The sequence below is a fragment of the Eumetopias jubatus genome, unplaced genomic scaffold (genome assembly GCF_037043125.1).
Source record: "Eumetopias jubatus isolate StellerSeaLion01/CBP00866 unplaced genomic scaffold, mEumJub1_p1.0 scaffold_8, whole genome shotgun sequence".
Taxonomy (NCBI): domain Eukaryota; kingdom Metazoa; phylum Chordata; class Mammalia; order Carnivora; family Otariidae; genus Eumetopias; species Eumetopias jubatus.
In genome coordinates this window covers 23,375,992-23,391,573 of record NW_028274814.1, presented here as the reverse complement: position 1 = coordinate 23,391,573, position 15,582 = coordinate 23,375,992, and the positions used below count along the sequence as shown (strand labels likewise).

The window sequence follows — 15,582 nt, the reverse complement described above, 5'->3', positions numbered from 1 at the left end:
TCATGCCATGAGGCCTTCACCAGGCTGTTGAGGGAGGACAGGAGTTGGAGGTGGGGTGAGCGGCCTGGCCCATCATTAGGGCCTAACCGCATCTCTGTCCTGGAACCACATACTCCATATTGCTGGAGGGGCAATGGACAAAGGAGCAAGGCAGGAGGGAACCAGAAAAGAAGGCATGGCCATCGGGGTTCTGGTGCGAGCTCCAGGGTCCCCACCAGGGTAGTGCAAACTCTGAGTCCCAGTCCCCACTTCACCCTCTGTTACAGCATGGGCTGTACAGCCCTGGCCCCCCCCGCCACCGCCCCCCCCATGTCGAAGTGAGATCATGAATAACGGCAGTACTTATCCTCTAGGGCTTTTCCAGGGGTTGAACGAGACATGACATACAAATAAGAAGAAGAGGACCTGGTACCTAATACATCTCCCATCTGTATGAGTTGCCATTAATTTATCATCACACAAAGCAATTTGTACTTTTCCCTTTGGGCGGTGGGGGCCCTGACAGGTTTTAAGCAGGTGATCAGATTTCCATCTCAGAAAGCTCAACAAGCTGCAGGATAGGGATGAATCCCTGGTGCTGAGCCAAGGGAGGCAGCAGGGAGGTGCTGGCTGGAGGTGGAGTGGAGGCTGGCCCAGAGAAGAGGGGAGGGGGCCTGTCCGGAGCCACAGGGATGGAGCAGACAGAGAGCACGAGGGACCCGCCAGAGGCGGGGAGCCGCGGCGCTCGGGGCAGGGGGCCCAGAGGTTATTGCCAGGGTTCCAGTTGAAGGGACTGGGCCGGTGAGATGCCTCCACTGGGAGGAGTAGCAGCTTGTGTGTGGAGCAGGAGGGAGGGGCCAGTCGTCTAAGTGCAGAGCTGAGCTGGGCGGAGGGCGGGGGGGGGGGGGGGGGGGTTGTTCTTTGCTGAATCTGGAGCCCAGGAAGGAGGTCGGGTTGGAGACAGAGACTTCAGGGTCATTGGCCTGGGTCTCCTCAAGATGCAGTAGCATGTGAGCTCCTGAGCAAATTGATGCCTCTTTACTTCAAAGCTTCTCTTTTACTTTGGACGCTGTATCATTTCTTACATGCGTTTCCCAAGTCCCAGGAAGTCAACCATTAGGAAATGGTAAAAATGAACACAATTTGACTCAAACATCAGGGAAATGCCCCCCGCTGCCTGCATTTCTGATATCTTTGTTTCTTTTATGTAAAATTCCCCCGGCAGCACAGATTCAACAGAGAGCTGACAGAAAGTGGAGTCATGATTCCAGGGAAGCCCAGCTCTGTCCACACTGCTGTTCTGGAAGCTGTGGTCTTGGCACATCAATTCTGTCCAGAGAACATGATCTCTTATTCTGCACTTGCTCTTCCAACTTAATCAAGGCTCCCTGGAGCCAGGAGGGCCCCTGACAGTCACAGACACCTTCCCTCGGCCCAAAACAGGCACTTCGGCTAGGACAGGGCTCCTTTCAAAGCTGTGCGTGTCAAGGGCAGTCAGCCCATCTTGCTAGATGTTTCTGTGCCTCTCCCACGTGAGGCTTTGCCTTTTCTTTTTTTTTTTTTAAAGATTTTATTTATTTATTTGAGAGAGAGAGAATGAGAGATAGAGAGCACGAGAGGGAAGAGGGTCAGAGGGAGAAGCAGACTCCCCGCTGAGCAGGGAGCCCGATGCGGGACTTGATCCCAGGACTCCAGGATCATGACCTGAGCCTAAGGCAGTCGCTTAACCAACTGAGCCACCCAGGCGCCCGAGGCTTTGCCTTTTCATGGTGGTTCATGGTAAGGAAGCACCAGCCTGCTGGCCGGGTGGGAGCCCATTCCTCCTTACAGAGAAGCACCTTGATGGGGTTTGTCTGGTTCAGGTTGTCTGGACCTCTGTCTCTAGTTATGTCGACACAGAAACCAAAATGATGATTTCTGGGCATCCATGCCCCAGGCAACGCTTGACAGTGGACCCACCTGGGGGGACATCGTGTGTCGGCCAGGCCAGGGTGGCACCTACAGCCCTCTCCTCAGTGCTCACTGAGACCCCTCCCCTCTTCTGGGCTCCAGTCTGCCAAGCTGTGGTTGACTATAGGATCAGGAAGCAGCCCAGGAGTCTGAGAAACCCCTGTCTGGGGTACACACAGGCATCACCAAGCCTGTCTTGAGCAGGTAACTAGAAAAACGCAAAATCAGAGCTGTGGAGGTAGAGTAGACTAGGTACAAAACAAAACCCCAGAAGGCAGGGAGAGATGAGTTTGATGATTTGTGTATGGAGAGCCAGACAGACCTCGCAAAGGTTGATTTGTGTGAATGCCATCTGCGTTGTTAGCAGGGCGTTAAAACCGGAAAGCAAAGTGGGGCTCCTGGCTGGCTCAGTCTGTAGAACATGCAACTCTTGATCTCGGGGTTGTGAGTTCAAGCCCCTTGTCGGGTGTAGAGATTACTTAAAAAGAAATTATTTTTAAAAACCTGGAAAGCAGAAGAGACATGAATGGAATGTGGGTGTCCATAGCTTTATATGTGTCTGTGTATACAGATTTATAAGGAAATTCCCCTGGGTCGGAGGCATTGTTTAATTCCTAGGACCATCGAGCTACAATCAGAGTCCCTTCCAATCCTAACATTCCACGCCCCCAGTGTTGTTGACGAATAATGCTGAAGCAGGTAGCGCTGAGCATGGAGAGTGGCGTACGTTGTCGCTGTAAACTCCTTGGCTCATGGTCAGCAGCAGGCATTTCCGTGATGGGGCCCATTGGAGGAAGACTGTGTGCTGTCATGGGCCAACCTCCCCAAGGAGAGGGCCTCATGGGAGCCTCTGGGCCACGTCTGCCCTGCTGGGTCTTACTCAGCTGCAGCACGCCCTGGGAGGGGGGAAGTAAGCACGGAACATTCCTGAAATAATTGGAAGTTTGCATTTTCCTTACATCTCAGCCCATGCTAACCCACAGAGAAGGGAGTCTCTCTGACCCCCTCGCTGGTCTGTTTGGTTTGGAGCACGGCTCTGCCCTGCAGTGGTACTCAGCCTGAGGCACCCTGTACTCCTACCACTTCTGCATGCTCGTTTCCACGAAGGTGCTGGCCACCGTTGAGTTGGAATTGGCCTTCTTCTCTGAGGACGTAGCTTTTATTTCTTTTTAAGATTTTATTTATTTATTTGAGAGAGAGAGAGAGAGAGAGAGAGAGCACCAGTGGGGTGGGGAGGAGCAGAGGGAGAGGGAGAAGCAGGCTCCTCATTGAGCAGGGAGCCTGCCTCGGGGCTCAATCCCAGGACCCCAAGATCATGACCTGAGCCAAAGGCAGACACCCAACGACTGAGCCACCCAGGCGCCCCGAGGATGTAGCTTTTAAGAAAGGTGCAGGAGGAAGAAGATAGCAGGAGGGGAAGAATGAAGGGGAGTAAGTCGGAGGGGGAGAGGAACCATGAGAGACGATGGACTCTGAAAAACAAACTGAGGGTTCTAGAGGGGAGGGGGGTGGGGGGATGGGTTAGCCTGGTGATGGGTATTAAGGAGGGCACGTTCTGCGTGGAGCACTGGGTGTTATGCACAGACAATGAACCATGGAACACTACATCAAAAACTAATGATGTAATGTATGGTGATTAACATAACAATAAAAATTTTTTTAAAAAGGTGCAGGAGGAAACACTCACATGAATTATCTGGAAGGAAAAGCTTGATAAAGATGTCTGCAGTCCCCTAACCTTGTTCTTCTTGTTTCGCATGGATTTGCCCAATATTCTATTTCACTGGTGTGTTCCTGGGGAAAGTGGGCAACTGGCAGTCGCTGGAAATGGAAGCCTGGTTCTCTTGAGTCCGTTTCTGAGCGTCCTCTTGGTTAAGTCTTTCCAGCCTTGCTGGGAAAAAGTTGGGAGTCTGTGCTGGGAGGGGCGGGGCTTGCTCTTAGCTGAGAATATCGGAGTGCATTCTAAACTGCATCCCAGCCTGGCACAGACTAAAGGTCCAGTCCTGCACCATGTTTCTATTCTCAAGTGAAAGGCTGGGGTGGGTGGGGACATATTTTTTACCTGGGGATGATTTCTTGTCTGAATAAGGCCGAAGCTTGTTACCTTCCTATCTTCAAATGGTTGGACATCACATGGTGTGGCATCCAGGCTGTTTTGGGGTCCAGGGCCATGTGGGTCTGGGAGATGACAGGTTTCCTCACTAACCAGTCACCTTCCAGCCAGAAAGGATGTTCCCAACATTTATCTGCCCCTTAACCTCCAAGATGCAAAAATTTATTTCATGGCGGGGGGGCGCCTGGGTGGCTCAGTCGTTAAGCGTCTGCCTTTGGCTCAGGTCATGAACCCAAGCACTGGGATCAGCCCCAAGTCGGGCTCCCGGCTCGGCGAGAAGCCTGCTTCTCCCTCTCCCACTCCCCCTGCTTGTGTTCCCTCTCGCTGTCTCTCTCTCTCTGTCAAATAAATAAATAAAATCTTTAAAAAATATTATTTCATAGGTATCGGATACCAAGCTAGAATTTAATAGTTGTTAAATGAAAAGGAAGATATGGAAGGTTCTAAGCGCAGAAAAGAATGAGAGCAAAACACAGCTTCCTCTGAAACTGGGGGGAAGGCCAGGTGATTAGTTGTAGTGGAGGGACGGTGCTGAGGTTGATGCGGATGTGTGGGGGAAGAAGCGAGTGACCTCCAGGTTACCAATGAGACTGGAGATTGTGAACCGAGATGGGGGGCAGGTAGGAGACCAGGGAGAAGGGGAAGGAGGACTAGAGGGAAGGAGAGGTGGTAAAGCAGATGGAGGAAGGACCAGGGTGAAGGCCGTAATTCCTAGGTGGTTTCTAAGGACAGAGGTGAAGAGCAGACCTGCCTTCTTCCCTGCTAACAGAGGGCTGTAGAACAGCAACAACGAATGCCCAGCCGAGTGCCGAGTGGATTTGGTCCTGGCCATTCTGAGAACTTTTCCAGGAAATGCAAGGGAAGAAGATTTGCCAAGCAGGGGTGAGCTGAGGCTGGGTGCCCTCTCACTGAGCACAGAGGTGAGGGGGCACCCGGTGTGGGCAAGGACAACGTGGCCGAGCCTCATTCTGCTGGAATGGAGCCGGAAGGATGTTCTGGGCCCAGGGTGTGAGCGGGTCCACGGAGCAGCGGGCCTGGAGAGGACACAAAGACGGAGCCTCAGGCAGGGAGAAGCTGGGAAGATGGCCCTGGGTAGGGATCTGGTGGTCAGACCAGGCAGGAAACACATCAGGACCTCCTACAGGTAGAGAGCTGGTGGAGAGGGAGTCGGAGGAAGAAGGAGGGGAAACTGGGTTCAGGCTGCCTTGTGTCTTCTGCTGTTGCAGGAACTGCGGTCAAAAGGGATGAAGTGGGAACCAGGCAGAGAGGTCCACGAATGCCCCGGAGGGTGCAGTGTCTAGAAGGGGGACAGGACTTTGAGCATGGCGGTGGAGGACTGTGTGCGTTCAGACAAGAGCCATGCAGCCTGGAAGGGCGCCGACGAGCAACCCTTTCAGGGAACCTCGGGATGGGCGCAGGACTGAGTCTTTCCTGGGAAAGCAGCGTGAGACCCAGTATCACAGCACACACACCCCCCCGCCCCCCGCCCAAGAAAGTCTTTTAAAGAAGCATCATTGCCTCTGTTTCAGGATCGCTGGTGACACAGCCCTCAACAAAAACATTCATGAGTCTGTCAGTGCCCAGATCCGGAAGAACTTCGCAAAAAGCAAATGGAGAGTAAGTCTCTTGCTTTATTCAATTCCTGGTGAATCGAACAAATCCCACAAAATTTGCCCTGTGGTCGGAGCATTTATTATTTCTAAATGTTACTATCACCTGAGTTGGATGAAAATCCCCAGAACCTCACCCAGAAAAATCTTGCTAATTTTAACTGATGAGGATTAAGATGCAAAGGGGGTGTCATGGTGTCGGGGGGTTAAATACACGATTTAATATTTCCCCAGCAACAGTGCTGGTTCTCACTCAGTTGCTGTTTCTTAAGACCATAATTCCTGTTGTCTGCCTTTCCATTACTGGAACTTTGAATAGTTGACTTGCATTAAAATGATACGAAAGCAGGAAGGGAAACCCAGGGAAACCCTGTTTAGGAAAGCCTAAACCCTAGGCCCTAATCAGTGTGCATAAATTAAGAGCTGGCTGTTCTGCCCCAAGAGGCTGTACAGAAACGAAATGAATTCCACTGACCTACTTTATTCAGAGGAAAGGCTATGAGTTAGGACACGAGCGCCAACAACAGGAAAATAAAAACTACCTTAAAACCTCATCGTAGAGTATCATTTCAGATACTGTCTTATTATAACATGCCTTTGATTCTAAAAGTCACTTCTCTAAAATTATGGAGAGAATTGGTTTACATTCATTCTAGATGTTTGCTATGTCAGAAGAAGAGTATTTGTTTAAATCTCCAAAATACATCTCGGGGGTGGGTAGGGGCACAATGATTTCGTGTCGTTTTAGAAGAAGAGGCAAGATGAGCTTCCTTTCTAAAGTACCGTGAGAATGTTTTAAGACGTCCGAAATGCTCGGGGTAACAGGAGAAACAACCGGACACAGCCTGAGTCTTTTCGAATGAGCCGGACTATTTTGTGCGCTTTTTCCCTTCCTTAAATTTCAGCAAGCGTTCAATGCGACGGCCGTCGTGAGGCATATGAGGAAGCTTCATCTTGGCAGCAGCCTGGACAGTTCAAATGCAAGTGTTTCCAGCGGCCTCAGCTTGGCCAGCCAAAAAGATTGTGCGTATGCAGCAAGGACAGAACTTTCCAACCGGTATTGCCGACACGTCTCGGGTGGGGAGGGGACTGGCGTCCGCGAGCACCCGGTCTTTGATACCTCATCCCATTGAACGTCCCAACAACCCGGGGACCTTATTTAATTTAGAAAGAATATTTCCTAAACAGTTCATTATCGGATATTCACACAACAGTGAGGATTGTTATTCCCAGTTTGAGATGAGAAATCCATGGCTCAAGTCCCGCACAGCCATGTCTGTCTAGACAAAAGCCCAGACACTATTGGATCTGTGTCTCCTTCCCCTGAGGTTCACTTGCCATCGTGCGTCATTCTTAGGGGTTGAGGAAGGGATGGCAGAGACTCATGATCGCCTGATCTCATTGGCTTTTAATATCTGTTTTTGATACTTGGAGCTGAAGTATGTGACGTGCATTGGCTTTGCTGTAGGGTATTGCACAGTCCCTCATCTTTGCGTGGATGGTCGCTTGCACTCGTCTATTTCTCTCTCCCATTCCCCACCACCCTCTGGTGTACTTATCTTCATTCTATATTAGGCCATCCCAGGGGCTCCTGTCCATTTCGGAGGAGTTGCCTTGATGGTGCCCATTGGCCGTTATCTCCTTGATCATGAGGCCCTTCCATTTGGTCTCGCTCTGGGCCTCACGTTTCACCCCATTACCCTCAGAAAAGGGTTCCCTCCCCCTCTCAATAGTCTTCCCATCTCATCTGGGAAGGTGAGCCCTTACATTTTCCCCAGAAATCTCCATGAGCATCCCCTGACCCAACCGCACACCGTGGTAGACCCACATATGATAGATCTCCCTCTGTCGGAGCCCACAAAGTTCACAGGCAGATGCACTACTGGAGCTGAGCTTCAGGGGATTCATCCCACATCAGCGTTGTCTGATGCCAACACGTGGCTTGGGGAGCATGGTGGTGCAGCCTATGAGGCATTTTTCTAGGCCAGGGCTGCTGGAATAGGAGAAAGAGGTGATTTCTCATGGCGATCTCTCTGTGTCACAGACACCTCTTAGCAGGAGTAGAGACCACACACAAAACAGGGGGCGGAAGGGGGATTGTATTCTTTCTTTATTCTTCAAATCTCTACTCACGGAGCTGTGGTGACAACAGCTCTTAAAATGAGTGTGTATTCAACACCTAGCCTGAAGCCTCGTACATAGTAAGCACTCAGTAAGCAGCACCCATCCTATGAGGGTGCTAAACCCTGTCATCATCAACTACAAAGCCCTTATGATCATGATAATGAGAATGGAAGGGAAGAGTTGGGCCTAAGAAGAAAGCATTTTAAGGACCCTTTGCAAATGCTTTCCTACAGGTAGGTAAAAATTTAGAATCAAGTGTATAAAAGTTTGCTCCCCACCCCCCAAACCCTGCCGTGGGAAAGGGGAGCGAGTATTTTCTTCTGGAGCTTTGACCTCCTGTGTCCACTGTCTCCCTGCAGGTCGGGCACCCTCCACGCTCTGTAGTCTCGTTTCTTCCTCGTCGGGGGTCTCTGGAGTGGGGGCAGAGCGGAGACCGAGGCCCACCACTGTGACCACAGTGCACTCTGGAAGCAAGTGACTGGCTCTGGAGGCAGGGCCCAGGGGCGGGGCCGGGGAAGGGGGCCCCCAGCGCCACCAGCCACTCTGGAGCGATCCCACCTTGCATGGTGCACCTTCCTACACAGGACTGGAAGACAGAAGTTTTTTATGGCCATATTTTATACTGCAATTCTGAAGCGTTCATTTCTCACAAACTGTACTGACTCAAGGGAGCTGACGTAATAGGATCTGGTGCTGTACATACGAATCTTGCAGAAGATCTGACAGAACGGACCTCCCGCGTCCTCTCCCCCAAGCCCTGTCATTTCCGCTCTTCTGGGTATGGGTAACCGTCTATGTTGTATTTTTTTCATTTATGACAAAAAAGGTTTCAACTGGATTATTTAAGTACCGGTAAATATTGCGCATTAGGGTTTTATTTTTTACCTTTTACGAAATGCGCTTTCTGATCTACACTCCTGAATCCCATGACCTGTATCTTTTGCTTGTCAGTAGTAGAGTTTTATGTTAACCTTTAAGAGATTTTTTTTTTTCCCCACCAAGGGGAATGTAAAGGTATTTTTTAAAATTCTAATAGGAGGATCAAGCATCTGTCTCCAAGGCGAAGAGTGCACTTTACTCTCCTCCTCTTTCTTGCCCCTTCCCTGGAGGGGCAGCTCTCTACGAAAACGACTCTGCAGTTCCTCGGGGCTGTCTTGTCTCCAGGGCCACCTTGGGAGGGAATCTACAGAAAAAACCTTTTCCAGCACCCCCTCCAGCCCGCCCCTGGCCAACCAGGGACCCTAGGCACCTTCTCTGTCACTGGTCAGAAATACAGAAACCTGCTCCTTCCCTGAGACTAAGGCTAAACTTCAGAGGCTCCACGTGCTGTAAAGGGGATGCCCAGCAAAGACATAAGAGCCGCCCTTCCACAAGGAACCAGATGCCATTTTGTCCAAAGGGAGCTCCCCGCCCAGCCCCCACGTCTCCCGAGGGTAACGCAGAAAGCTCCCCTCTCAGCTATGCAGTTTTCAAGTTAATCTCTCTGTTTTTTAAAAAAATGCATTTCTAATCTTACACTTAAAATGGCCTCTGACTCACATAAGTCGTTTCTGCAGATTTTTATCCGGTCCTTCTCTGAATGTTATCCAGGCAAGGAGAGGGAAGTGGCCTTGGAAAAGAGTCCATTTATCTTGGGGGTGGTAAGGAGAGGTGGCCTGCCGAGCAAGCAGGACACTGACCACCACAGGGATGGCCAGAGACGGCTTCCGCCAGGCCCGGCCGGGGCTGGAAGGCCTCCCTCTGACCAGGGCAATCTGAAAAACCAAAGACCTGTGATGGTGGAGTCACCAAAGGGCCCAGGTTGCCTGGGAGTGAAGAATTTCTTGGGTTGGAGGACTTTCATGGTAAATCTGGCCATGTCCCAGGCAAACTGGCCGTGTTGTCGGTCCATGTGGTGCATAGGTGTGCAGGATAGAGCACGGCATGAACCTGGGGGCAAACCCTTCTCAAGGGGGCTTCCAGGACGCTCTCTTGCAGAGGCATGCATCCCTTGGCCCTCCTGCCCATGCAAGACCATGAGTCTGCATTTTGCACCATGAGCCTCAAGTCCGCCGCGTGTCCCTGTAGATCTGTAGGTCTGCCTTACTGGTAGAAAAAAATGGCATGAAGATTAGAAAGAGTATCTGAGAAAACTGAGGTCTCTCTCCAGGAGCTTTATTAGGGTGTTGCTTACTAACAGGCGTAATGGAGCATTCCATAGTATCAGAAAACATGTAATTAGATGTTGCAGGGGGTGATCATTTGCCCGGATGGGGTCCCTGTAACGGGTGACGGAGTAGTGATCGGTCCTTTGGCCTGTGGGCTCGATGCAGTCAGTTGCATTGGGAGAGCAACTTTTGAAGCCACATTCACTGATGGGTGATTAAATTATTTCCTAGAGCTGATATACGGGACGCATGTTCTATTCTATTAGTTTGAAGGTATGTCTTACCTGACATGTGCAGAGGAGGTGAAAGTTGAGGCCTGTCGCAAGCGTCCCTTCTGTGGTTTGGGCCAGCCCCTGGCCATGCTTGGCCCGTAACGCTTCAGGTCTCCAAAACATTGTGCGAGGAGACGGTGACTGCTTTCAGCCCAAAAGGTAAACTCTGTTGAACTCGACATCAGGCAAATCAAGACCGTTTCAACACCACCAGACTTTGGTCATTTCCTATTGTTTCAGGAAGAGGAGAAAAAGAAATTCCATATGGAAGAACTTCTGCTCTTTGAGAGAGCCTCTGTGGCAGAAGTAGAGAGGTTCTCTTTCAACCGCATTTCGTATTATTTATGCTTTATTATCATATCACACGACGAGAGAACACAGAATGTGCCTTTTAAGACCTGCCGAGTGGGGCGGCTGAGTCCCAGGCCCCTCCCCGACGTCAGATCCCACCCGTAGGAGCTGAGCATCTCCTACGTGCCCCAGGCTTCCACTCCCCGTGGAAGCCAGTGTGTGGCCGAGGCTCAGGGCCGGCCACTGGTCCCACCGGGGGCTTCCTTTCAACCCCAAGCTCCCTGTTGGTCTCCTGAGCTTCTCAGAGCAAGTGGATAATTTTTCCTACTTGAATAGGACATGTTGAAATCGTGTCCCTGAATGGTCTCTCCCTCAGCTGCCTATCCGTCTGTCCTTCCCTCATGTCCCGCTTTTCACCTCCTCCGTGAGGCAGTAGGCAAAACTAGCACTGGTTTGAGACAGGCAGCGAGTGTGCGCCCACAAGCAGGCCCCCCAAGACCAGCAGCTGATCGCTCTTAACCAGGGTGCCCTGGAGTCCGGACGGCTCACGGCTCTCCCTCGCAAGCATACCGGGGCCTGGGGCGTTGGGTTGGATGGGGTAAAGGCCGCTGGAGCCGAGAGGGGCAGGGAGTCCCGATGGGAAGCACAGAGGACCACAGAATACCCTTGAGAAATGGAGATGCCCAGATAGATGGACCGCAGCTCTGTTGCCAGGGGCAGGTCTCCCCGTCTCCCACTGCCTCCAACCCCGTAAGAGAGCAGCAAGATTAATCTCCCCCTTCGTGTCTCCTTTGTAAAGGACTATGCATGCCAAAAAAAAAAAAAAAGGCAGGGCTTAGTGTTCTTGACTATGGCAACAATTCTGGTCACTTCTGTAGCCCCACCTCAAGAGCAGGGAGTGGCGCCACCTCCCTGCGTGGGAGCTTGTGGCCTTGGAGAGGGTCCCGCTCTCTAACCAGCGGTTAGCATGATGTTCAAGGAACTCAGCAGGCCAGCGTGGGGCAACACGAGATGGCTTTGGCTAAACAAGCAAGGCTCTGACGCTTAGGAAGCCAGGGCCATCTGATGACAGGGATTGGGCATAGGACCCTCAGACTCAGTTTACCTGCCCGGCACTGACCTCATCTTATTCATTTGTCTGCCTTGGTGTCCAGCATATCCTGGACGGGTTCCAGGTGGGAGACAAGAATTCCCCTTTAGAGTGAAGGTCAAGAACCCCAGGGACTCCTCCTGAAAGGGCGTTGACCCTCTCTCTCTCTCTCGAGGAGTGACAGCTTCATCTGATTAACCCATGGGATGTGACATTTTATGAGCAATTTTAGACCGAAGAGACCATAAGAGAACTTGGTATTTGAAGGCTCTGTGGCCCAGCAAGAACCATGGCTCCAGGGCTGAAGACGGGGGTGGCGCTCGGGTTGCTGCAACACTCCCTACCCCGTGTGACTCATGAGGTTTCCCTCGGATACACGAAGGGAAAGCCAGGGCCGGCAAACGGCAGCTCCTCCTCCTATCTCATAAACGGAAATAAGATGTACTCTTTCCCAAGGTCACACACTCACTTCCGGCCAAAGAGATGAAGGGCCTCTGTTTCAACCAATGCACGAAACCTTTGCATGTTCTTCTCAAACAGTACTTCCACGTCCTGTCTCCCCACACTCGGCAAAAGAGTTTGCCTTTTCCTTAAACACATTCCAGACCAAACACTGTTCAGTTTGTTTCAAAAAAAAAAAATTTGTGTGTACCTGTATGTAACCCACCGCTCTTTTCCCGGGGGGAGGGGGGCGCCTGGTCCTCGGTTGGGGCTGCAAGTGCACCTGACATTTGCAAACAAGCGTTTCAAGCCTTTGGTTCTCAGAGTTTAAAGTGTTGAGCTAGAAAAGGTGAACTGGACAGAGTCCTCCGAGGGGGGCTTCTTTCCCGAAGACACCAGGAAACCCCCGTCTGCCGGGGAGCTGGTCAAAGGGTCCACCGCAGACAGCGGACAGAGCGGGGAAAGGAAGACAGAAGCGCGAGCCCCCTTGCGCCCGTACCCTACCTGAGGTCCCAGCGCATCACGGTCGCAGCCTGGCCGAGGGCCCGGCCCAGCCGCACTGTGAAGCCGGCCCCGCACGCTGGTCAGGGCCCGGCCTGTCCCCTGCCGCACGCGGACTCAGACCATCACTGGAAGGCACAGCAGCCCTTCCCGGCCTTCCCTGCCGCCTGCGACTGGAGCGCCTCGGCGTTGGGGCTCCGCTTCTTCGAACCCAAAGGCTGTGCATTTGGCCGCCAACCCCGCAGCATGTGGCTGCCAGGTCTGGTTTTGTGAACAAAAGCAAGGGTGGAATGGCTTCTCGGTGTCTGCCTCTCTCTCTGTGTCTCCACCAAAGGGACAAACTGTTGCATTCACCCTTTGTACCAACGCTGCTTCTGCATTTGCCGTATCTATTTTTAACCTTTTGGTCCCCAGGGAACTTCTCATACGGTGATTATTTCTTCTGATTATTTACGGAATTATTTTACTTAGAGGTGATTTTATTTTCTTATGGACAGGAAAAAAAGAAAGAAAATGAGAGAGGAGTGTTTGAGGCTTCGGTCATAGAGACAAGTCATCACCAGGGACTCCAATGCCCAAACACAAAATAAATTCGTCCTCAAAGGCAAACCTTAATCTGGGCAGACGGAGATGGCCAGGCCCTCATGTCAGCCCTGCAGGGCCTGGGGCAGGGCTGGCAGCCGGGCTCTCCAGAAGGAGAAAAGAAGGAACAAGAACGTCACTCGTTTGGACATCGGTCGTACACACAGAAGCCTGCCACCCTCCCTCCGGGGCCCCAGCGTTGGAGTGTATGACAAGCCATCCGATGACAAGAGAAAGGCTGCAGAGCATTTTGTTTCCAAAGACTGGCTGCACGTTTCAGAGAACATTTAGCTTAGTGCCACTTTCAGGTTGGACGACATAAAAGGCACATTCTGTCCAGAATAAAATTGGGAACAATTTCTTATTGGCCTCCGTCATTTCTCTGAGCCCTCCCACCAGCGAGCGAGCATGTTTTCCAAAAGCTTACAACTGGCGAATCCAGGAATGTCCCCGCGTCTATTATTATGAGGCTTGTGATTGGTTTAATTTTCCCATAAAAAACACGTTTGTCCCAAAGAAGGGAAACTGTGCATTTATTCCATGCATGTAACAAACTGCAAGAAGTTTAACCCACATAGGTTTGCGGCACTGCAAAATTGTTCATGGGCCTATGTAGCAAATGATTCTCTGCCTTGACAATCATGTACACATACCAAGATTTCTATCATAATGATAACGAGATTGATGACTTCTTGTTTTCCTCCAATAAAGACAATTAACCACCGTCAGATGTATGCGGCTTGTTTCCTCCATAAAGCGGGAGAGGGGGGTGTTCCAAGAGCTCTCTCTTTCCTCTCCTTTCCGAAGTTTGGATTTGAAGTCAGGGAGTTTGAGCCCCTGGAAACTCATGAGGTTCCCTAAACATTTCACGTCACCTGCCCAATGAGCCGGAAGTGCCAAGAGAGGAAGAGGTGGGCACATCTTGGCTTTGAGGTCTGTGGAGGGTGCCCCACTTTACCACCCTGCTGGACGGGAAAGCTCCCCTTTTTCATTGCTGCTGCAGAAAGAGGCTGGAGGTGGGCCCATTAACTCAAATTGCACTAACTAGATATTCATGAGTTACTTAGAGGAAAAGCCGATTTTGAGGAACCCTTGTCTGAGTAGGGGGTCAGCAGGCTCACCCCCACACCCACCTGTTTGCTCTGCACAACTTTGGAGCTCTCCATGCCTAAAGGAAGATTCATTCTGAGCAGAAGGCTGCCTGCTATCTTTCTTTCTCTTGGGTGGGGGGACCAGCATTTCATAGGTCATCAAATATATTGTGGGAAGTAGCTCTGATGACCAGACGATACCTCCAATCCAAATGGTAAGTGACTATTTGCGGAGGGAAATGAACTGGACGTGTGTTAGAGAAACAGAATTAACACTTTCCCGTGCAGTGAGGATCGATGAAAACGGCCTTTGTGGAAATAAGGGAGCCCCGAAGAAATATGGCACACACCATCTGACATGTAGTCTTTTCTGATTCAGTATGGCTTCTCTTAGTGCAGACCCTAATTATGAAGTATATCAAAGCAAATGGATCATTTGGTGGGTTCATAGGTGACAGTGTTGATGCAGATTTTAAGGAACCAAAGAACTTTGGTAACCTAACCACTTTTGAAAACTGTGTAAGGATTTATTAAAGATAGGACTCGCCAAGTGTGACTGAAAATTTAGCGAAAGCGAACACACTAAAGTATAAAACATACCCTGATAGAAAGCTGGTATTTATTAGTGCCCTCAAGTCGAAATGTTTAAGGTCAAACTTTTTTTGTGCTTGGCTCCAGACACATTGAGCAGGTCAGCCCCTCTGTCCTTCCTAGATTTACCCAGCCTCCCTGGGGCTCAAGCCTCTCTGGGGACACTGAAATTCACCTCAAATTTCCTGTATTTTCCAGATAACACTTGGTCTTACACATTCTCTTGTGAATATCTATCATTGATCATAATGCACTTAGGGGCCAACAGTACAAGAAGAAAAGACTTCTCACATGGTTACAGGATTGTCCATCCAGACAAGGGCCGTGCCTGATCACAGCAAGCACAAAGCTTAACGGCAAAAGGGGGTATGAATCATGTCCACCCACACCCTCCTGGCCCTCCGCGCCCCCAAGGAGGACGACTACAGCAAAACTATCTCATAGAGAAAGGGTCGGAAAACAGAATGTCTTCAGGTCACACTCATGCCGAGCCATTTGGCTGGGCTAGTGGTGATCTCGGGGGTGTGTATGGGCTCGGCTGTGCCAGTACACTCTAGCGGAGAAAGACCAAGGAAGAGAAGCTGTAATGAACTCCTTTTTTTTTTTTTTTTTTTTTTTTACATATTTGGTTGCAAAACCTGTGTGGAGCCCCCAGAATATGTAATTTCCAAAAAGCACTCCTGTTACATTAGCTCATCATAACAAAAAAGAGAGGGTGTCTTGTGTGTGCACGCACATGTACTCTTGGACCCTCCGTACAGAGGGGCTTCCAGCTGAGGGAGTAAGTAGTGGGGACCGAT

The 15,582-nt window shown here is 50.8% G+C and overlaps 1 protein-coding gene across 3 annotated transcripts in view; it reads left to right on the top strand.

The window, feature by feature from the left end:
* Positions 1 to 13,828, top strand: part of CAMK1D (calcium/calmodulin dependent protein kinase ID) — a 428,166-nt gene extending 414,338 nt beyond the window's left edge. For all 3 annotated transcript variants that reach the window (XM_028114662.2, XM_028114661.2, XM_028114663.2), the window contains 3 exons: positions 5,572 to 5,659; positions 6,558 to 6,675; positions 8,136 to 13,828. In XM_028114662.2, coding sequence (XP_027970463.1) covers positions 5,572 to 5,659; positions 6,558 to 6,675; positions 8,136 to 8,254 — 325 coding nt within the window. In that variant the 3' untranslated portion in view covers positions 8,255 to 13,828. The remainder of the gene's footprint in view (positions 1 to 5,571; positions 5,660 to 6,557; positions 6,676 to 8,135) is intronic.
* The last annotated feature ends 1,754 nt before the right edge of the window (positions 13,829 to 15,582 follow it).